General features: G+C 33.3%; 1 protein-coding gene across 5 annotated transcripts in view; it reads left to right on the plus strand.

The window, feature by feature from the left end:
- The window catches only part of RUNDC3B (RUN domain containing 3B), a 128651-nt gene that overhangs the window by 31061 nt on the left and 74530 nt on the right, over window positions 1-23060 (plus strand). For 2 of the 5 annotated variants that reach the window (XM_036106272.2, XM_036106275.2), the window contains exon 3: window positions 17836-17886. The exons of 2 other annotated variants lie outside the window; for them this stretch is intronic. In XM_036106272.2, the coding sequence (XP_035962165.2) occupies window positions 17836-17886 (51 nt within the window). Of the gene's footprint in view, window positions 1-17831; window positions 17965-23060 lie in introns of those variants that run through there. One more of the 5 variants, XM_078059210.1, reaches the window with a different exon arrangement.

The raw sequence follows: 23060 nt of genomic DNA on the forward strand, positions 1-23060 counted from the left end.
TGGTTGGGAGGTTTTATATTTTCATGTAAAAGTGACATTTAAAATAAAAAGCAGAAAGTAAAGGGTCATCTCTTTTTCTTGAAATAGTAAAATAAAAACTCTAAGTAGGCTGTTAAAGATTAGGTATGATTTTGTAAGTGCTAAAGCAGTGACTATAAAATACTGAGAGATTTGGCCGAAAAGCCAATAAATAGATTAAAATGGAATGCTAAAAATACTCAAATGATCTAAAAGAAGGGAGGAAAAAATGAAGGGGTAAACAAAAAACAATAAAATAGTAAACCTAAATCCAGCCGTATTAGTAAATGCATTAAGTACACATTATTTATTGGAAATATAAATTGCATTAAATATAAATGATGTGTCAATTGAAAGAGATTGGGTAAAAAGAATAGACTCAATATATAAAGAAATCCACTTTAAATATAGTGATACAGATAGGTTAAAAGTAAAAGGATAGAAAAAAGATATTGCATGCAAAAACTAATGGAAAGTTGGAGTGACTATATTAATATCAGGCAAAGTAGAGTTTACAATAAGGAAAACTGATGGGATTGAAGGTGAATATTTACATAATAAAAAGGGTCACTTTGCCAAGAAGATAAAACAAATCCTAAACAACAGAGCTTCAAAGAGCAAAAGCTGATAGGACTAGAGAACTAAAAAATAGAAAAATTCACAATTACACGTGGCATCTTCAACAATCCTTTCATAATTATAGATCAAGTAGACCTAAAAGCAGTAAGGACAGAAAAGATCTGAACAATATTATCAATCAACTGACTTAATTGACATTTACAAAACAACTTATTCAACAACTGCAGAATGTATATTCTTTTCAAGGGCAAATAGAATATTCAAAAATATCTAATTCTGAGTCATAGCACACAAATCTTTAACAAATTTCAAAGAATTGAAATCATGTAAAGTATGTTATCTGATTATAAACAATCTAGAAATTATAAACAAAGATCTGAAAAATCACCAAATATTTGGAAATTAAAAAAAAAACAAACAAACTTGTAAATAACTCATGGGTCAAAGAGGAAGTCTCAAGGAAAATTACAAAGTATTTTAAGTTGATGAAAAATGAAAATGTATCATAGAAGAGAACGTCACAAGAAAAAATTAAAGGCCAATATCCCCGATGAACATAGATGCACAAATCCTCAACTAAATATTAGTAAACTGAATTCAACAACACATTAAAAGTATAATATACCATGATCAAGTGGGATTTATTCCAGGGATGCAAAGCTGCTACAACATTTGCAAGTTAGTCAGTGTGATACACTGCATTAACAAAATGAAGGATAAAAATCATGATTATCTCACAGATATGTTTGACAAAATTAACATCCATTTTTGATAAAAATTCTCAATGAAGCGGATATAGAGGGAACATGCTTCAACATAATAAAGACCATATATGACAAGCCCACAACCCCATACTCAACAGTGAAAAGCTAAAAGCTTTTCCTCTAAGATAAGGAATAAGGCAAGAATGCTCACGCTTACCCCTTTTTTTCAACAAAGTATTGGAAGTCCTAACCAGAGCAATTAGGCAAGAAAAAGAAATAAAAGGCACCCATATTAGAAAGGAAGAAGTAAAAGTGTCACTGTTTGCAGATGACATGACATTATATATAGAAAACCCTAAAGGCTCCATTAAAAAAACGATTAGAACTAATAAACAACAGTGGCATTGCAGGATAAAAAATCAGTACACAAAAATCTCTTGTATTTCATTTTTTTTTAGATGTTTTTATTTATTTGAGAGAGAGAGCATGAGCTGAGAGGAGAGGGAGAAGCAGGGTCCCCACTGAGCAGGAGCCCAATGTGATGTGGAGCTTGATCCCAGGACCCTGGGATCATGACCTGAGCTGAAGGCAGATGCTTAACCAACTGAGCCACCCAGGCACCCCTATCTGTTTTATTTCTATACACTAATAATGAACTATCAGAAAAGAGAGATTAAGAAAACAATCCCATGTACAGTTACATCAAAAAGAATAAAATACCCAAGAATTAATTTGAGGTGAAAGACTTACATATTGAATGCTATAAGGCAATAATGAAAGAAATTAAAAAAGACACAAATAAATGCAAAGATATTCTGTGCTCATGGATTGGAAAAATTAAAGAAATTGAAGAAGACACAAATGCAAAAATATTCTGTGCTCATGGATTGGAAAAATTAATATGGTTAAAAAGTCCATACTACCCAGAGCAATCTAAGATTCAAAATAATCCCTATCCAATGGCATTTTTCACAGAAATAGAACAGTCCTAAAGTTTGTATGGAACCATACAAGACCCCAAATAGCTAAAGCAATCTTGAGAAAGAACAAAACTGAAGGCATCACACTCCCTGATTTCAAGCTATTTTACAAAGCTATATTAAATAAAATAGTATGGTATTGGCATGAAAACAGACCCATAGATCAGTGGAACAGAACAGAGAGCCCAGAAATAAACCCACATATATATGGTCAATTAATTTATAGCAATATACAAGAATATACAGTGGGGAAAGGACAGCCTCTTCAATAAATGGTATTGGGATAATTGGACAGCCACATGCTAAAGAATGAAACTGGACCACTTTCTTATACCATACACAATTAAATTAACTCAAAATGGATCAAAGATTTATGCAAGACCTGAAGAAACTCCTTGAAGAAAACATAGGCTGTGAACTCTAGGTCTTGGTGGTGGTTTTTGAAATCTGACACTAAAAGCAAAAGCAATGAAAGCAAAAAAACCAATAAACTACATCAAACTAAAAGTTTGTACAAAGCAAAGAATCTAACTAAATGAAAAGACATTTACTACTACTACTCCCTACTGAATGGGAGAAAATATTTGCAAGTCATATATCCGATAAGGGGTTAATATCTAAAATATATAAAGAACTCCTACAACTCAATAGCAAAAACAAATCTGATTTTAAAATGGGAAGAACATCTGTATGTTGGCTAACAGAACATATAAAAATACATAAAAATTAAAAAAAGAACATCTAAATAGACATTTTTCAAAGAAGACCTAGAGATGGCCAACAGGTACATGAAGAGATGTTCAGCATTACTCATCATCAGGGAAATGCACATCAAAACCACAATAACACCTCACACCTGTCAGAATGGCTGTTTCCAAAAAGACAAGAAATAACAAGTATTGATGAGAAAAGGAAACTCTTGTGCACTGTTGGTGGGCATGTAAATTGGTGCCATCACTATGAAAAACAGTATGGAGGTTCATCAAAAAATTGCAAATAGAACTACCATATGATCCAGCAATTCTGCTTCTGGCTATTTGAAGAAAAAAAACCACTGTGTTAAAAGATATCTGCACCCCCATGTTCATTGCAGCGTTATTTACAGTAGTCAAGTTATGGAAACAAGTGTCCATCGATGAATGAATGGATAAGGAAGATATGGTATATATACACCGTGGAATATTATTCAGACATTAAAAAAAAGAATGAAATCTTGCCATTTGTGACATCACACATGGAGCTCAAGGGAATTACGTAAAGTGAAGTGAGTCAGAGAAAGACAAATACCGTATGATCGCTCTTACATGCAGAGTCTAAAAAAATAATAAAAAATTTAAAATACCAAGCTCATAGATACAGAGAACAGATTGGTGCTGCCTGAGGTGAAGGATGGGAGGGTAGGAGAAATGGGTGAATTTTAAAATAAATAAATTATATAATATAAAGAAAGTATTTTGAATTGAATGAAAAATGAATATGCATCATATCAAAATTTGTGAGATGCAGTTAAAGCAATGCTTAGAAGGATATTTAAAGCACTAAAAGCTTATATTAGAAAAGAAGGTCTAAAGTGGGATTTATTCCTGGGCTGCAAGGTTGGTTCAACAACTGCAAATCAATCAATGTGATACAATACATTAATAAAAGAAAGAACAAGAACCATATGATCTTCTCAATAGATGCAGAAAAAGCATTTGACAAACTATAGCATCCTTTCTTGATTAAAACTCTTCACAGTGTAGGGATAGAGGGTACATATCTCAATATCATAAAAGCCATCTATGAAAAACCCACAGTGAATATCATTCTCAATGGGGAAAAACTGAGAGCTTGTCCCCTAAGGTCAAGAACATGGCAGGGATGTCCACTATCACCACTGCTATTCAACATAGTATTAGAAGTCCTAGCCTCAGCAGTCAGACAACAAAAAAGAAATAAAAGGCATCTGAATCGGCAAAGAAGTCAAACTCTCACTCTTTGCAGATAATATGATACTTTATGTGGAAAACCCAAAATACTCCACCCCAAAACTGCTAGAATTCATACAGGAATTCAATAAAGTGGCAGGATATAAAACCAATGCACAGAAATCAGTTGCATTTCTATACACCAACAACGAGACGAAGAAAGAGAAATTGAGGAGTCGATCCCATTTACAATTGCACCAAAAACCATAAGATACCTAGGAATAAATCTAACCAAAGAGGGAAAGAATCTGTACTCAGAAAACTATAGAATACGCATGAAAGAAATTGAGGAAGACCCAAAGAAATGGAAAAACGTTCCATGCTCATGGATCGGAAGAACAAATACTGTGAAAATGTCTATGCTACCTAGAGCAGTCTACACATTTAATGCAATCCCAATCAAAATACCATCCACTTTTTTCAAAGACATGGAACAAATAATCCTAAAATTTGTATGGAACCAGAAAAAACCCTGAATAGCCAGAGGAATGTTGAAAAAGAAAAGCACAGCTGGTGGCATCACAATTCCAGACTTCCAGCTCTATTACAAAGCTGTCATCATCAAGACAGTATGTTACTGGCACAAAAACAGACACATAGATCAATGGAACAGAATAGAGAACCCAGAAATGGACCCTCAACTCTATGGTCAACTAATCTTCAACAAAGCAGGAAAGAATGTCCAATGGAAAAAAGACAGTCTCTTCAACAAATGGAGTTGGGAAAACTGGACAGGCACATGCAGAAAAATGAAACTGGACCATTTCCTTACACCACACACAAAAATAGACTCAAAATGGATGAAAGACCTAAATGTGGGACAGGAGTCCATCAAAATCCTTGAGGAGAACACAGGCAGCAACCTCTTCAACCTCAGCCACAGCAACTTCTTCCTAGAAACATTGCCAAAGGCAAGCGAAGCAAGGGCAAAAATGAACTATTGGGACTTCATCAAGATAAAAGCTTTTGTACAGCAAAGGAAATAGTCAACAAAACCAAAAGACAACTGACAGAATGGGAGAAGATATTTGCAAATGACATATCAGATAAAGGGCTAGTACCCAAAATCTCTAAAGAACTTATCAAACTCAACACCTAAAGAACAAATAATCCAATCAAGGAATAGGCAGAAGACATGAACAGACATTTCTGCAAAGAAGACATCCAAATGGCCAACAGACACCTGAAAAAGTCCTCAACATCACTCGGCATCGGGGAAATCCAAATCAAAACCTCAATGAGATACCACCTCACACCAGTCAGAATGGCTAAAATTAACAAGTCAGGAAACGACAGATGTTGGCGAGGATGTGGAGAAAGGGGAACCCTCCTACACTGTTGGTGGGAATGCAAGCTGGTGCAGCCACTCTGGAAGACAGTATGGAGGTTCCTCAAAAAGTTGAAAATAGAGCTACCTTATGACCCAGCAATTGCACTACTGGGTATTTACCCCAAAGATGGAAATGTAGTGATCCAGAGGGGCACATGCACCCCAGTGTTTATAGCAGCAATGTCCACAATAGCCAAACTATGGAAAGAGCCTAGAAGTCCATCAACAGATGAATGGATAAAGAAGATGTGGTGTGTGTGTGTGTATACACACACAAAATGGAATATTATGCAGCCATCAAAAAATGAAATCTTGCTATTTGCAATGACGTGGATGGAACGAGAGGGTATTATGCTAAGTGAAATAAGTCAATCAGAGAAATATAAGTATCATGATCTCACTGATATGAGGAATTTGAGAAACAAGATAGAGGATCATAGGGGAAGAGAGGGAAAAATGGAACAAGACAAAACCAGAAAGGGAGACAAACCATAAGAGCCTCTTAATCTCAGGAAACAAACTGAGGGTTGCTGGAGTGGAGAGGGGTGGGAGGGATGGGGTGGCTGGGTGATGGACATTGGGGAGGGTATGTACTACATGGTGAGCGCTGTGAATTGTGTAAGACTGATGAATCACAGACCTGTACCCCTGAAACAAATAATACATTATATGTTAATAAAAAAATTTTAAAAAAAGTCTAAAGTCAGTAATCTAAACTTCCACCTTAAGAAACTAAAAAAAGAAAAACCCAAAGCAAGCAAGCAAGCAAATAATAAATAAATAAATAAATGTAGAAATCAGTGAACTTAAAAATACAAAAACAATAGATAAAACCAATGACATGAAAGGCTAGTTGTTTGAAAACATTGATAGAATTCATAAGCCTCTACTTAGACTGACCAAGAAAAAGAGAAGACACAGATTACCAGTATCAGGAATGAAAGAGGGCATATTACTACAAACCCTGTGTTCAAAAGATAAGTGAATATTATGAACAAGTCTGACCGTAAATTTGACAACTCGAATAAAATGGACCAATTTCTTGACAGGCAAATCCTAACAAAATTTACAAAGAAATAGATAACCTGACCAGTCATATTTATTAAATTAGTAACTAAAAACCTTGTAACAAAATTCAAGGCCTACATAGGTTCACTTGTTGATTGTGACCAACTGTTTAAGAAAGAAATAATAGTAATCCTTCTCATTCTTTTCCCCAGAAGAAGACACAGCACTTGCCAACTCATTTTAAGTCAGCATTAGCCTGATGTAACAGTAGACAAAATATTATAAGAAAAGAAAACTATATACTGATACTCTTTGTGGACCTAGATCCTCGATAAAATATTAACAAATCAAACCCTGGAATGCAAGGGCAGTTCAGTATTCGAAAATCAATTAATGTATGTCATCTTATTAACAGATTAAAGAATAAAAATCACAGAATCATCTCAATAGATCATTTGACAAAGTTTCAACATTTATTTATCGTAAAACCTGTCTACCAACCAGGTTTTAGAAGAGAATTTCCTTAAAGGGCATTGTGTTAGTTTGGGCTGCCATAGCAAAATACCATAGACTGGGTGGCTTTTATAAACAACAGAAATTTATTTCTTATGGTTCCGGAGACTGATAAGTCCAAGATCAAGTCACTGGTAGATGTGTTTGGTGAGGGCCTGGATCTTGGTTCATAGCTACCATCTTTTTGCTTTTGTCTTCAAATGGCAGAACAAGTGAGGGAGCTTTATGGGGTCTGTGTTATAAAGGCTCTAATCCCATTCATGAGGGTTTATGACTTAATTACTTTGCAAAGGGTCTACCTCCAAATACCATCACATTGGGGATTAGGTTTCAACAATGGGTGGACACAAATGTTTGGTCTGTAGTAGGCATCTATGGAAAAGTATACAGCAGGGTTTCTCCACTTTAGTACTATTGACATTTTGGACAAGATAATTCTAAAACTGAACATGAAGATGTCAGTTCTTTCCATATTGGTCTATAGATTCAATTCAATCTCAGAGTCTTAGCAGGCTTTTTTGTAGATATCAAACTAATTCTCTGTATGGCCAGACAAAATAGGCCAAACAGTTTCATAAAGGAAGAACAAAGTTGTGCACTCAAACTATCTGATTTTAAGATTTACTGTCAAGATAGGTGAGTAAGACTGTGTTATTAGTGAAAGCTTAGATAGTAGTAGGTAGGTAAAGAGATAGAAAGAGAGGAATAGAGTCCAGAAGTAGACCCACACAACGATGCTTGCTTGGTTTTTGGCAAAGATGAAAAGGCAATTCCCTGGTGAAATGATAGTCTTTTTCAACAGATAGTACTGGAACAGTGGGATACTTATATGCAAAAAATGAACATTGACCCATCCCCCACACCATATATAAAAATTAATTCAAAATGGATCATAGACCAAATTTAAAATATAAAACTATAAAAATTTTAAAAATATAGAACACCTTTTTTATGTTCAATCAGGCTAATGGATTTTAGATACAACAATAGAAGCTCAATCCATAAAAGCAAAAACATAATATAAAGTGAACCTTATCAAAATTAAAAATTTTTGTCCTCCAGAAGACACTATTAAGAGAATAAGACAAGTCATGGGATAAAATAGCTGCAAATCACATCTTGAATCCAGAATATACAGAGAACTATAAAAATGTAATAATATGAAAACAACCAACCCAACTTAAAAATGGGCAAAAGATTTGAACAGATACTTTACCAGAGACGACAATACAATATGCCAAGTGGTCACATGAAAAGATGCTCAACATCATTAGTCATCTGGGAAATGTAGTTAAAACTGCAGTCAAGTGCTACAACACACCTGTGTGAAGTTCTGATGACAATGTGGGAAAATTGGAATTTTTATATGTTACTGGTGGGAATGTAAAATGGTTTCTCAGCAAGCCCAGTCCTTTACTCCAGAGAAAAGAAAACTTATGCTTACACAAAGACCTGTTTATAGTAGCTTTATCCATAATCATTAAAACTGGAAACAACCTAACTGTCCTTCATGAGGTGAATGGGTAAACCAACTGTTATCTATCCATACAGTGGACAGACTAAGCAATAAAAAGGAATAAACCTATTTCTACACACAGCAACGTGGATGAATTTCATATGCATTATGTTAAGTGAAAGAAGTGAGACTCTGAAAGTTAGATATTATATGATTACATTTATATGACATTCTAGCAAAGCCCAAACTATAGTTTCAGAGAATAGGATCAGATGTTAGAGGTTGGTGGGGCATGTTGATTATATAGCACCAGCCTGAAGGAGTTGTTGGTGTGTGTGTGTGTGTGTGTGTGTTTGATGATGAAACTGTTATGTATCTTATGGTCTTCATTACATTACTCCTGACATTTTTCAAAAATCATAGAACTGTACAACATTTAAATTTACTGTGAATTTAAAAATACGACTCATCCAAATTCTCTTGCTTCCCATTAAACCATTTTAAAATGGGGGAAAGATCCTACTTTTTCGTTGTAATACTTAAAATTCCCACTCTTTGATCTCCAATTACTTTAGGAAGTTGGGTAGTTTGTCATAGAACACTAAAAAGAAACCCCAAAGAACATTCTTTTACCATTACCTTTCCACATTTTTCTTGGCTAAACGTAACTTACTTTTCCTCTTCTTTGGAAATGAATCATAGCATGAGTTTCCTGTTCTTTTTCTGGAGTATGTGTCTTACTGACATTTCACCTATATTTTCCTCTTCCCCCCCAACTTTACCTTGTTCCCCCTGATTGTTTCTACACATACATACCCTATTCTCTTTGTCCCACTTGATTTCTCATTTAGTAATCAGTCTAGACCCTGTGCTAGGGTCTTGGGAGATTAGTTAAGGTATGCTTTCCCATGAAAGTCTGTCTTGGAGGGCAGAAGGAGGATACATTAATAATAGTGTATAGTAGTGTCACTGAGTCATAACAGAAGTATTAATGAGCATAATGTAGCACAAAAGAAGGAATAACTCATTCTGCTTAGGTCAGGGAAGGCTTTATACAGGAAAGAAGCATAAAAGTGGCTCAAATTAAAATTGAATTCTTTAAAATGTCACCTGTGACTTTGATTATAGACTAGTAGTATAGACAGTTTAAGAACAATATGAAATTTAGTTGTAAAGTGGTCAGAAACAGTCTTGTAAACTTCAGCTAGGTGGTGTGGGGATGGGATACAGTAGTGAATTTTGTAAAGGTTATATGGAATATAACTGATTAAAATGAAAAAGTTTCTGAGCATCATAAAGGGTAATCAAATAGTAATATACTACTTACTAAAGAAAAAAATGATCAAGTATAATGAGACAGTGTCAAATTTCCTGTGAATCTACTAATTTTACTTATTAACATTGGGCTTGCTGACTCACATTCAATTTAGATTTTTCCTTGATTCTGGATATTATTTTATGGTTGTACTTGGGTGCAGTGGATCCCTTTTTTCTTTTTAGATAGCTGTGTTCTAGCCTCATCGGTCTTTTGCTTTCTTGCACCAGGCAAATTCCTGCCAGAGTCCACTAGTATAGTGTCTGTTCCCTATGTACAGAAAACACTTCTAGATATCTGAATGGTTAACTCCCCCATCCATTCAAAACTTCTCTTTGATGCCTAAACCCTTCCACCATATTTTAAATTATAATTCACTTCCTCTCCTTTCATCCGCAAGCACTCCTGTCCTCTTTTCCCTGCACTATTTTTTTTTTTTTTTTAAGATTTTATTTATTTGACAGAGAGAGCACGCGAGAGAACACAAGCAGGGTGAGTGGGAGAGGTAGAAGCAGGCTTCCCGCTGAGCAGGGAGCCCGATGCGGGGCTCGATCCCAGGACCCTGGGATCATGACCTGAGCCAGACGCTTAACGACTGAGCCACCCAGGCGCCCCTTCCCTGCACTATTTTTTAAGTGTTTACTTCTAACGTATTATGTGACTGACTTATTATGTTTATTGTTCATTAATGGTCTGTCTTTACCACCACTAAAATGTAAGCTCCACCAGGGCAAAGATCTTTGTCTGCTTTGTTCATTGATGTATCCCAGATCTCTAGTGCCTGGGATATGGTAGGCACTCAGTGAGTATTTGTTGGAAAATAGAATCCTTGATGCAAGCATAATCTCTGGGTTTTTTTTCTCCCAATAACATCTGGATTCAGATTCTTAAAATAAGTTAGAATGCCTGTGACTTAACATTTTACAATTTCTCCAGTCCACTTGAACTGTTATGATACTAAGCATTGCTCAGGAACACTGGCTTGAACCTCAAAGCTCTTCCTGACTTCGGTGATTAAAATAGTTACCTCCCCATGAGGCCACCTTTTGAAGTATAGTATAAACACTGTTAGAAACAATGGATAAAGATAAACCTGTTCATTTGGCTTTTGAATTTTCTTTGTTCATTTTTGAAGGTTTTCCAACTTTTGATTTTTGGTTTGCACACAAAATGAGACTGGAATTGTTTCTGTAGTAACATATGAATGCAACTCACCCAATAAAAAACTCATATTCTTAGGCCAAAACATGATATAAGAGATAAGAAAGTGGCTCTGAAGGTTACCAGAATTTGGCTTTTAGACAATGGACAAGGCCGTTCTGAGAAACATCCTTTTAAGTTATGTGCTTGGAAATTTAGGAAAGCTTGAGCAGATTTTGTATCTCAGAAAATGATAATATTAAAGTAATTCTTGAAATACCCAGTGTTATATGTAGTGTGGTAAATTTGGTTTAGTGTCTTAAATTGTATAGGGAATAAAATTAACCTCTATATAATATAGTAAATTTAAGTTTAGTAGTAAATAAATAAATAGATTCTAAAGATAAAAAGCCTTAGTTTGTAAAGCAAGTATGATGGAAAAAGTAGCTGAAAAATTTAAGTGTCACTCAAATTTTCCTATTCTTCGTGTATCTTTTTCAATTAAAGTTATATTCCTATACTTCATTTAATACTAAACTTGTAGCCCTGATTTTTTTTTTTTTCTGTTGCCTTTTAAAAGCCTCATTCTTGGGGCGCCTGGGTGGCTCAGTCGTTAAGCACCTGCCTTCGGCTCCGGTCATGGTCCCAGAGTCCTGGGATCCAGCCCCACATTGGGCTCCCTGCTCTGCGGGGAGCCTGCTTCTCCATCTCCCACTCCCCCTGCTTCTGTTCCCTCTCTCGCTGTGTCTCTCTCTGTCAAATAAATAAATAAAATCTTTTAAAAAAAATTTTAAAAAAAATGAAAGCCTCATTCTTCACATTAAGATTTTATCCCATAGCTGGTATATAATCTACTTGACTTGACTTGACTTTTAATTGTTCTGTATATACTTTTATCTTCTTGGGCTACCGTTTTTTGCCTTCCCTCTTCCCTCCTACTCCTCATAAAAGTGACCAGAGATTCAAATTTAGAGCTGCAGGAATATTAATAAAATCTTCCAGAAATTGTAGATATAATTGCAGCTGGTATAACTGTCACATATATATGTACATATGAATGTGTATGTATTTGTATTTCCTTTGCTATGATCTATATTTTGCCCTTAGTATATTGTAGGCATCTTTTCATGGCCATATTGTATTTTCCATTTAATTTTATTTTTTGGTAATTTTAAGTGAGATTAAACTAATGTATCATAAAACTCACCATTGTAACCATTTTAAAATGTATAATTCATTGATATTTAGTATACTCACAATGTTGTGCAATTACCAGTACTGCCTAGTTCCAGAACATTTTCATCACCCTAAAAAGAAACTCCATACCCTTAAGTGGTCACTTCTTTTCTCTCCACCCCCCTCCCCTGGCAACCACTAATCCACTTTCAGTCCTTATGGATTTACTTATTCTGGACATTTCATGCAAAGGAAATCATAAAATATACGACCTTTTGTGTTTGGCTTCTTTCACTTCGCATAAAGTTTTCAAGGTTCATCCATGTTGTAGTGTGTATCACGTATCAGCAGCTCTTTTTTATGGCTAAATAATATTCCATTATATGGATATACCACATTTTGTGTATCTATTTAATGGACGTTCGATTGTTTCTGCTTTTTTTCTCTCATAAATAAGACTGCTGTGAACATCTATGTATAAGGTTTTGTTTGAACAAATGTTTTCTATTTTCTTGAATATGTTTCCATTTCATATTTAACCAAGTACATAATCTATTGCATGAATTAACTGTAATTAATTTCCTATTTATTTTCTCCTAATTTTTCCTTTCATAAACATGCTGTTAAGTTCCTGAACATTTATGTTTACATGGTTTTCTAATTTCTTTAAAATTATTTCCTGTTAATGGTAGTAGCTAATGAATTCTTAGAGTTGTAATTACTGAAATACAGCGTATGCATATTCTGATATATATACTATTATTTTAATATATGCTGCTATACTGTCTACCAGAAAAGTTGTACCAATAATAATGTATGTAATTGTTATTTTTATCATATCCTCATTGTATTATTGTTAATATTAAAAAAATTCTAATATGAAAAATTTTTAATTTGATAGGGGAAAATATCTTTTTGGCCTTCTATTAATATGAAATACATAAAATATTCTGTTATTTTAATTTGCATTTATATGCAAATGAGATTGAGGATATTTTCATGTTTATTAAAAAAATTTTTTTTGTAATTTCCTGATTATGACCTTTGTCTATTTATTTTGTGGAGGGAGTCTTCTTAATTACCCTTAAATAGAAAAAAACTATTTACATCACATAGAACTAGCTTTTATGTAGCCCATTTTGATCAATAATGGTTCTTTTTTTCCTCCTTGATATTGGTCTTTCTACATGATTTCTATTGGTATTTTATTATTTCATTTTATGCTTATCATTTTTCACTTGAGAGTTTATTATTTGTTTTGAAACATCTGAAATATTTTTCCTGTCTTAGTTTTATAAGATTTTATATAATTTTGTGCATGTTTAAAATTCTAAAACGCAATCTCCACATACTTAGGTACTTGCTTCTGTTTGGAGCCATAGGATTGTAGTAGTACTCTTAATTATGGTATTTGCTGTAAGCATTTCTGGGTGAAGAACAAGAAAAATGTCTTCAGTATTTGTACTTATTTGGATATATGGTCTTTATGTTTTATAACCAAATCAGAATTTTCAAGGAGTCATTTTAATCCCCCAATTTAAATATTTATTTATTTATAGAATGAGAGATTTACTAGTGGTTTTCAACTTTGTTATTTCTGGAGTATTTTTAGATTTATTTTACATGAACTTCACTTCCCAAATCCTTTCAAATTAAGGAATCTAATCTAGATTTGACTTCTGAAAGGGCATACCACCAGAAGAAAATATTTTTAAAATACTTAAATAATATCTACCATTGATAACCTTGCCTCAGATATTTTTGAAAGTTTTTTTTAATGTATAAGAGAGGTAAAGAAATTTGTGATTCTACCAGGTAATACAGATTCTTGGATTTAGGAGGAATTGACGGTCTCTGAAGTTCTTTCTTATGTTTATTTATCTGTGTTTGTAGCCCTTTGCATTTCTGCCAGAAAAATAATTGGACATTTCCAGTTTGATCTGATGATTTTTGTGGAATTAGCATAGAGCATCTTACAGTACTTATAATTATTAAATTATATTTTGTTTATTTTCAGTAATGGAAAGTTGCTGTCTCATTAAATTTTTTGTTATGTAAATTCAGCATTTTTTAATGCTCAAATATTTCTCATTCTTATAGAACAAGGAAGAGATTGCACAGTTTAATGAACTTTAGGTCATTTTTGGAGGGCATCATAATTTCATTTCCTATGTCTTCTGATTTTCTAATTTCAAGAGTTGTTCATTCATATAACCTAATATTTTATTAAAATTCTTCCTACATGTGTTTCCTTTAAAGTCACTATGACTTTTAAAATGTAAAATATTTTCATGTTTTTGATACTCAGGTTTTAAAAATTGTTGAATCAGTGAACAAATACTTTTGTTTCTAATGTATCTACCATCTACCTATAAATGTCATTTTAAAGCAGTCTTTTGAAAGCTTAAGATAAGTTTTATATGGTGGTACAATTTAATTTCAGAATCTTAAGAGATGAAAAATTACCACATAGAAAGAAAGATAATATTGTTTCATTGTTAGCTGAATACAGTACATACTACAGTTGTAAATATTGCTTCACTGAATGATTTTTCTCTTACATATTTATACATGGCTTGAAGATCCAAAATTTCAAACAATAAGAACTTGCATGAATATTATCAGTGACAAAATAAAATATATTCTATTTGGTATTGCCAATTAAAAAAAAACTTGTGAAAATTCTGAATTACTATCTGATAATTTATAATCAGTTTTGTTACTTGCCTTTCAAATGGCAATTTACAAATCCATTTAAGGATCTTATTTTAGAATCCATCTTTGGATCATTTAAAAATAAAGTCATCTACCTGTAACTTTATTAGAAAAATACATACACAGAGAAAGAGAAAAAATTAGAATATAGCGAAGGCAGATGTTCACCTTCTGCATTTATCAAATTATATCAATCATGATAATTAATGTAGCTTAGTCATCAAAGAAATCAAAATGAATAGAAAGCTAAAGTTGGAACAAGAACTAACTTGAAAAAAAATGGAAGAATAAATGGCATATTCATGAATTAGAATTATATTCAGTCTTATCACCAAGGCAGATTTGTGGTCAGTGATCTTTTCTGGATGAAGGCCAATTTCCACATTAATAAAAAGATTATAGTTGGATTTATTTTCAGTTGTTTTTGAAAGTTCATTTGGGGTCAGAAAATACTGTATCTTTAGTATGATTAAACATTCTTTTATTGTATCCATTTCTGAGTAGATTCTTCTTTTGACTAAAATTTCAGAAATTAACACCTACTATAACTATATATGATATGATTGTAATGGTACATTTGAATGAATTTTGTTTTTTAACAAAACACTTTGTTTGGTATACTTAGTTTTGTTGAAACTGTTTTTCTGCGCTGCTTAATGGTAAAATACTGTTTCTCTTAACATTAATATATTTTATAACAAAGGGTTTTATTTCAGTTGCAAATGAGACCCTTTTCTCCAAACAATTCCTTGGGCCACTCTGAAATAATGTGAGCTTTGTAGTTCACTTATTCATTTACTTTTTTGGCAGCAACTATGCTAAGAATTTAAATTTTATAAGAAAAATATTCACCCCAGTCACACTATAAGTTTACTGCTCATTTTTTTGTTTTGTTTTTCTTATTTCTGGGGCTGTCAGTGAGAACTCATAACCAACCAGGAAAACCAATTGACTGATTCTCCTCCTTCTGTCAAATCTTGTCTCATGAGTAGATCAGCATGAGGTGACAGCAAACAGAGATGGTATAGGCATGCTCTCTCTGGGCCTCTGCTTTCTTATCTATAAAATAAAAGAGTTGTTGAAATTTAATTACAGATAATTTGGAATCTAGTGGATTGTTCCTTGGTCTGGATGCTCCTGGTTCCTTATAACTGATGTAGAGTAAGATACTAAATTATGATTAAAGCAATTAAGGCCTACAAATAAGTGAAAGCATTTTAATTTTTTAAAATTTTCATGTGGTATTTTACAGCCAAAATAAAAACCATTTGCATAATGAAGACATAAAGGCTAACATACTAACAGCTGTAAAAAAATACTAATCTATAAATTGTGATTTATAATAGAGTTAGTAATTGTTTCTCACTTTATACCAGGGATTGATTAAGTCATGACATAAATCTGGACATGATATATCTTATTTAATACATTTTTTTAAAGATTTTATTTATTTGACAGAGAGAGAGAGGCAGGCAGAGGGAGAGGGAGAAGCAGGCTCCCTGCAGAGCAGAGAGCCTACCCGGAGCTCGGTCCCAGAATCCTGGGATCATGACCTGAGCAGAAGGCAGATGCTTAATCATCTGAGCCACCCAGGCGCCCCCTATTTAATACATTTTTTGAAGTAAAATTCTTTTAAGTAAGATTTTCCATGGACATTGTTTTTACTCTGATAACTTTTTTGGTTATATTAATGACTACAAATAAGATACATAACTTTGTTGTCAGGGCAGAGATAGTAAACATTGGTTTAAACATTAAGAATTGTCTTAATATTTGCAATGAAAAGCATTCTATTCTGATTTGCATCTCAATGCTGAGAAATTTTCATTTTTGTAGTAGTTGTAGCAACAACATGATCTTCTAATGTGGGTTCAATTAGAATACCAAATTATAGTTCCTTTTGAATATGTGTTTCCAAATTTAATAGTCATTAAAAATGTTATACATTGAAGTAGGAGGATAGAGAGTGAATGGTCAACACATATATGTAGCCAATAGCACAAACTATCTACATCTTCTTCTTTCATTTTCATACATTACTGACTGTGTGTGCTGTTGGTTTTGTTTGGTTTCAGAAAGGGTATAAATAATTGGCAAGGTATATGGGACCACGTCCTGTTGGAGATTTCAGTGTTTGGTTATGAGAGAAGATCATTTTTGGGGAATGTGACTTTAGAAATTTGGCTTTGGAGTTTTCCTGTATAATTATACTAGGAGTTTCCAAACAACATAGCAAGGATTTACAGTACTTTTCCAGATGGTGGTTGTTAAACAATGATTGGAAGCTGTAGGAAATAAAACAGCATTTTGCATGAAGTAGGCATTCAGTCAACATTGGTTAAACTGAAGAACATTCTACTTGATATCTAAGTGCTGTTCTCATAATTCACAAAAGAAAAAAACATAAAAATTTTAACTCTTCTTAGGCCCAAAAAATAAGAGCTGTTCTTCAAAATGAATTTTCTTACAACTTCTAGAAAAGTTAACAGTAAAAAAAGTGTATTTATTTTTAAAGTTGAAACTATAAGAAATATAGTTTAATAATAATTTTCCTAACCAATCTTATAAACTCTGAGGTACAAAGCTAGCAAATTCAGTCAAGCTTTTGCTCCTTTTGCCCTGTCATCATCAGCCTATCATGTTTGGGAAAGAATGATGGCCCTGAAAGCAAACAGGGAGCCTGTTTCTGTGACTTATAGATACCCTCCCTTCTCCAGTAGAATAGGTGACAAGGGACCAGTTTGATTTACGTGCTGAGTATACCTCATAATTCATCTTAACTGAGTTCATTTTATTTATTAGGTAAATGTAGTGTTTATTGCATCCAGATAATGTGTAGCCATCTTATTTGGGCTATTCAGTTTGCAATTGTAAACTTGATGGCAGGTTTCTTAAATATCTGTATGTTGTTGTTGTTGTTTATTTTTTTTAAAGAGATATCCCAAAGTTGCAGATGGCTGGCTCATCTCCAAATACCTCTTCAAGGTACTCTATGCTGGTGATGTCTCCCGCCACTGAGCTGCGCGGGAGCATGGAATTGACTTACTGGGGAGGGCTGTATCAGTTAAGTGATCTCTTTTAGTACATTGCATGGGTTTTGCAAAGCTTTCTGTTTTTGCTTTTGTTAATCCAGAGGGCACAAATATGCTTATGCTAACTTTTAAATTAAAATCTTGTTGTAAACCCACACAATATAATAATCCATTTACTCTCCTTCTTTTCTCATGTGACCCCCTCCATATTTCTTTAAGTTCCCATGGTTTTAATCACTTTTATTAATCATGCGTATCTGTGCAATTACATTTTATTGTAACTCTTAACAATATAAGAATTATTAGTTATCTCCTCAATTTTGTAAGTGCTGTATAATAATATTTGTATTACATGCAAACTGGGGGCTTAGGGAAGATGTGTGATTTTTCCAGAGTCACTCAGTGAAACATTCATGGGCAGTATCAATAACTGCTTTGCCATTCTGGAATCATTAGTGGGAATATATTCCTTAGTTTTCTTTCTCCCAGGTAGAATGCATGCCTTTATTCACTTACTCAAAACTTTTTAATTGAAAGTTCCTCCTGTCTGCAAAATACTGCTAGTCTGTACTTAATGGACTAGCCTTTTTTATATTTTTTTTAATTAGAAAAGAAATATATAGTCATTATTTCTAAGGATTACAATTAAGACAAAAGATGGAAAGTAGAAAACAAGCCTCTTTTCCTCAACCCTCATTCCCACAAGTAATCATTTTAAACAGTTTCATTTGTTTTATGTCCTCTATATATAGCCTTAATCACTACGGAAACAGATTATGCTTGATTTCTTCAGGGCTCACATTTATGTGTTGTTCTCTATATGGAGTTCAGCCTTTGGAACTCTAATTCAGTCTGCCAGTATTCTAAGCCTTTTGTTAAAAAGCTGGTAGAAGAAAAAGACAAAATCTTTGTCTTCTACTTGGAAAGATGGTAAAATTACTGGATAAAAAGTTTAAGTCAAATTCAATTTTCAGATTTTTGGTGAACCTGGTTATCTTGATTTTTTTTGTCTTGAAAGATTACGAATTGACTCATTTTTATGGTATTAGATACATATTATAGATATTTGTGATAAATTCCTTACCAGTGAACAAGACATTGTCAGTAACAAAGAATAATAATTATGTTTTGTAAATTAGTAACTGTGCTTCATAGTTGTTAAATGATTTACTTGAGATGTCCTGTAAGTAACATACAAAGCTAGCAATAGAAGTACAAGTGAGTATCTAATCTAGACTCCTACTTCTTAAGATTCAGCTTAATATGTAATTAAAGTTATTTTTAAAGTGTTTAGATTCCTTTTCTAGAATATTAATACGAAATTTTACTTAGAAAATTAATCAAGGTCATTATTTTACTTTCAAAGCTTGGTAGTCTAATAATTATGAACCTCAACTAAAAATAGTGGTTTCTTTTAAAAAAGGAAAAGACTCTGTTCTCTTGCAGAAATGGGAGTTTTCTCTGCTTAGCAAAAATATAATAGAAAATATTAAACTGACTTTTATAAATTAGCAGTAAGAAATTCAAGATTGCTGTTAGAAAATTTAAAGTGAAAAGTTAAAAGTTGAATTCATCTAAATACTAATATATTGGCAACAATCAATCCACCTGTAACCATCTTCCTTTAAGTATCTGAAAACTTTTACAGTGATACCAGAGTGGTTAATTAAAATTCAGTGGGACTGTCTTTTATTGCTTGTCTAGTTGAGTAGCAGTTCCAAGGTGAGTCTTTGATACTGCCATCTAGCTGATGCATTGTAACACGAACTTCAGCTTGGGGGACGAGTTTTTCATTTGTTCTTTACATAGGTAAGCACTTATACAAAGAGTAGAGAAAGGAAGTCACTTAACAGATTCATTTATATTTTATATTATCAAAAGATGATGTGTCAGTCACTACTAAGTAGAGAACCACTTTAGAAAATTTAGTCCTTGTTCTTAGAAGGTCTCATTCCAGCTGTGAACTAAGATATAAGCAAAACACAGATACATTGCATGATGTAAACAGACGTCTAACTTAAGAAATATAGAAGAGTAATTTTATTTTATTTTTTAATTTTTTTAGAAGAGTTATTATAAAATAACCTCAGACCTTAGAGATCACAGGCCATTTTTAGGTGCTGAAAATAAGACAGTTTTGTGGGAAAGATATCACATAGCTGGTCAGTAGTACATTACCTTTTAGTCCAGCAAACTTTTTTTTTTTTTAAGATTTTATTTATTTGACAGAGAGAGATACAGCGAGAGAGGGAACACAAGCAGGGGGAGTGGGAGAGGGAGAAGCAGGCTTCCCGCAGAGCAGGGAGCCCGATGCGGGGCTCGATCCCAGGATCCTGGGATCATGACCTGAGCCGAAGGCAGACACTTAACCCACTGAGCCACCCAGGCGCCCCTAGTCCAGCAAACTTTTCACCCTTTCTTTCTTTGCCTTAAAATGAATTAGAGTCAGATTGATGGAATGTCAATAAGTTTTGAAAAAGTTGTTTAACTTCATCATTGGTAAAATTTAACTTCTAAGAAAACATGTAGCAGAAAGCATATTATACACCTATCAATAGCTTTTAAAAGAATTCTGTTAGTGACAGGATGTTTCTTCTCCAGAATAAAATTTCTTCAAGATATAGACTAGTTGTTTCCTTGCTGTGTGATTTGCTTTTATGGTTATTTTTAAAGGAAATGAAAATATTTGGGGAGTGATTGTTTATTGCTTCAATAGTTATTTTAAAAGGCACGATCAGCTTTTAGCTTTGTTTTTTAATTTTTCTGTTGAATAGTGATTACAGACTAATAGCCTAAGTACATCTTTTGCTATTAATCTGTGCTTAAGTAAAAATGATCTTCAAATACTATCTCAAGTAACCAATTGAATGCTTCCATTATTTTTAATTAAATTTAACTCTTTCATAGATGCAGAAATTATTATTTACATAAAATTCTAGGATCTATGATTTCAAGAGAGTTTGTTTGGAGGCCTAACAAGGGAATACACCTTCTCTTAATCAAAGCAGATTCTTTTGAATGTGAAAAATTCAGTGTCTTGAATTCAGAACTTCACTTTGGAAATGATGTACATGGAAGAGGAAGGAAGACATAATCAAGCCAAGTCATCCTCACATCTAGTTTGCTAAGTTGATAATAGTGTTGTGAAGATACTACAGGTTTATTTATTTAAGGCCTGCAAATTATGATATGTTATTCTGTTAATTGTTCAGTTTCTCAGTTTGTAATCTGGGAAATCTTGCCATGGTCTCTTGGGTAAAGTCTTATAGACAGCATACCTTACCCACAGCAGGAGTCCCAAGGATTTAGTGCCCATTCCTTCTCTGTTAACCTTAGCCTAGATTTTGTTTTTTGATATCTTTGTTTCCTCTCTTCCAAAATGGGGCTTTGTTATATTCTTTTGTGATTTTTTGACAGCTTTATTTTAAAACTTCTCATAAATTATTTTCCTTAACCATGTCAAACTCATGAGAAGGTTTAAAATAAAGTCAACAGAGAAAACTTGTGATGTTCCCTTTCTTTAAGATCCTTTCTTGATGGAAGTCTGGCTGTACCTCTCATTTTAAATTATGGAATGATCTTAATTAATAGAAGCCAAAGAAAATTAGTTGAGACTAGAAATATCTTGGGGAGGTAAATTTGAAATGGTTGATATGGGAAAAGGTTGCATTAGGGAGTAAATTTTAAGCATTTTTCTAGATTCTGAGCAAGTAAGGGGGAAATTTTAATTTTGCATCCCATTCCCACTTTGTTTACAGTACAGAGGAGCTTGGGTCTCTTAACTATTTGTATGATAATAGCGATAATAGTGGTAATAATTGTTAACATCTGTACCAGGCTATAAACTAATTGCTGCACATAGATTATCTCATCTAATTCTCTCAACAGTGTTATCAGGTAGGTACTGCCATTATTGTCAACTCATAGAAGAAACCCTGATTGATAGAGTGAAGTTAACTCATTTGCTCACGATCACATAGCTAGAAAGTCCCTCTGATTCAAAACTCATATTCTTAACCAGTAGACATCCTGCCTCCTCTCCAAATGGCTAACAAATTAATGACATGAATATTGTCCTAAAGACAAACTATAGTAAGGTACTGTACCAGGACGGACCTTTTTTAACTCAAAGAACAGAGGGGGCAAAAGAAAGTGATAGGGAGAGATTGAGAGGAAGAAGGGAGATTATAAGTATTCCTATATATTTTTATTTGTAGGTAGTAAGATTTGATTTTTAAAGAAACATTGATTTTAGAGACATTGAGTTGAATAAGGATTTGAGAAGCTTTTGTATTTTTATTTATAAAGACAAAGGTATGTTTGTCCGGAATGTTTGACATTTGTAATCTAGGATGCACATTTCTTAATACCAGATTGTCATTGAACTGTCACTATAACAAGATAGATTTTTAAAATTCAAATTTTATGTGCCTTGCAATTAAGATGATGTTTTGTATTGATTTACCGGTTGATTTGTTTAACAAATATTTACTGAATGCCTACTATGAGCCAAGCATGAAGTGTTGGAGATTGATTTGAAGTAAAACAAGACACAATCCCTGCCTTACTGATTATACCACCTAAAATGTAAGATAATCAAGTAAACAGTTATAAGGATAGATAAGCATAGGGTGCTATGTCAGCACATAGGGAGGGATTGACCTGCTATAGAGATCGTATGTGGGTTACAAGAAGAAAAGGACTTTAAAAATGTCCTGAATAATGAATAGGAGTTACCAAAATGATATGTACAGTTTCTATTGGTTAATTAACCATAAATACATTATTAGAAATACCAAGGGGATCTTTTTAAAAAATACCTATGCCTGGGCCCACCCTTAAAGATTTTGCTTATTTACCTTGGGATGGAGTCCAGGCATAGGTATTTTTTAAAAAGCAGCTCAGTTATTGTTACAGGCCACTGTGGTTGGAAACCACTGTACTATCATTTGAGACATCACTCCTAAAATGGTGCTTGTTGACAAGAATACTTTTGATGTTGCTACAGAGAAGCTATTACTGGGGATAGGGAGATTTAAGATAAATAATTAAGGAAGCCCAGACTTAAAATGTAAAAGCAGATCTTTCTACTTTAAGATTAAACAACTTCCCTAGGTAAGACTAATC

The sequence above is a fragment of the Halichoerus grypus genome, chromosome 12 (assembly GCF_964656455.1).
Source record: "Halichoerus grypus chromosome 12, mHalGry1.hap1.1, whole genome shotgun sequence".
Taxonomy (NCBI): domain Eukaryota; kingdom Metazoa; phylum Chordata; class Mammalia; order Carnivora; family Phocidae; genus Halichoerus; species Halichoerus grypus.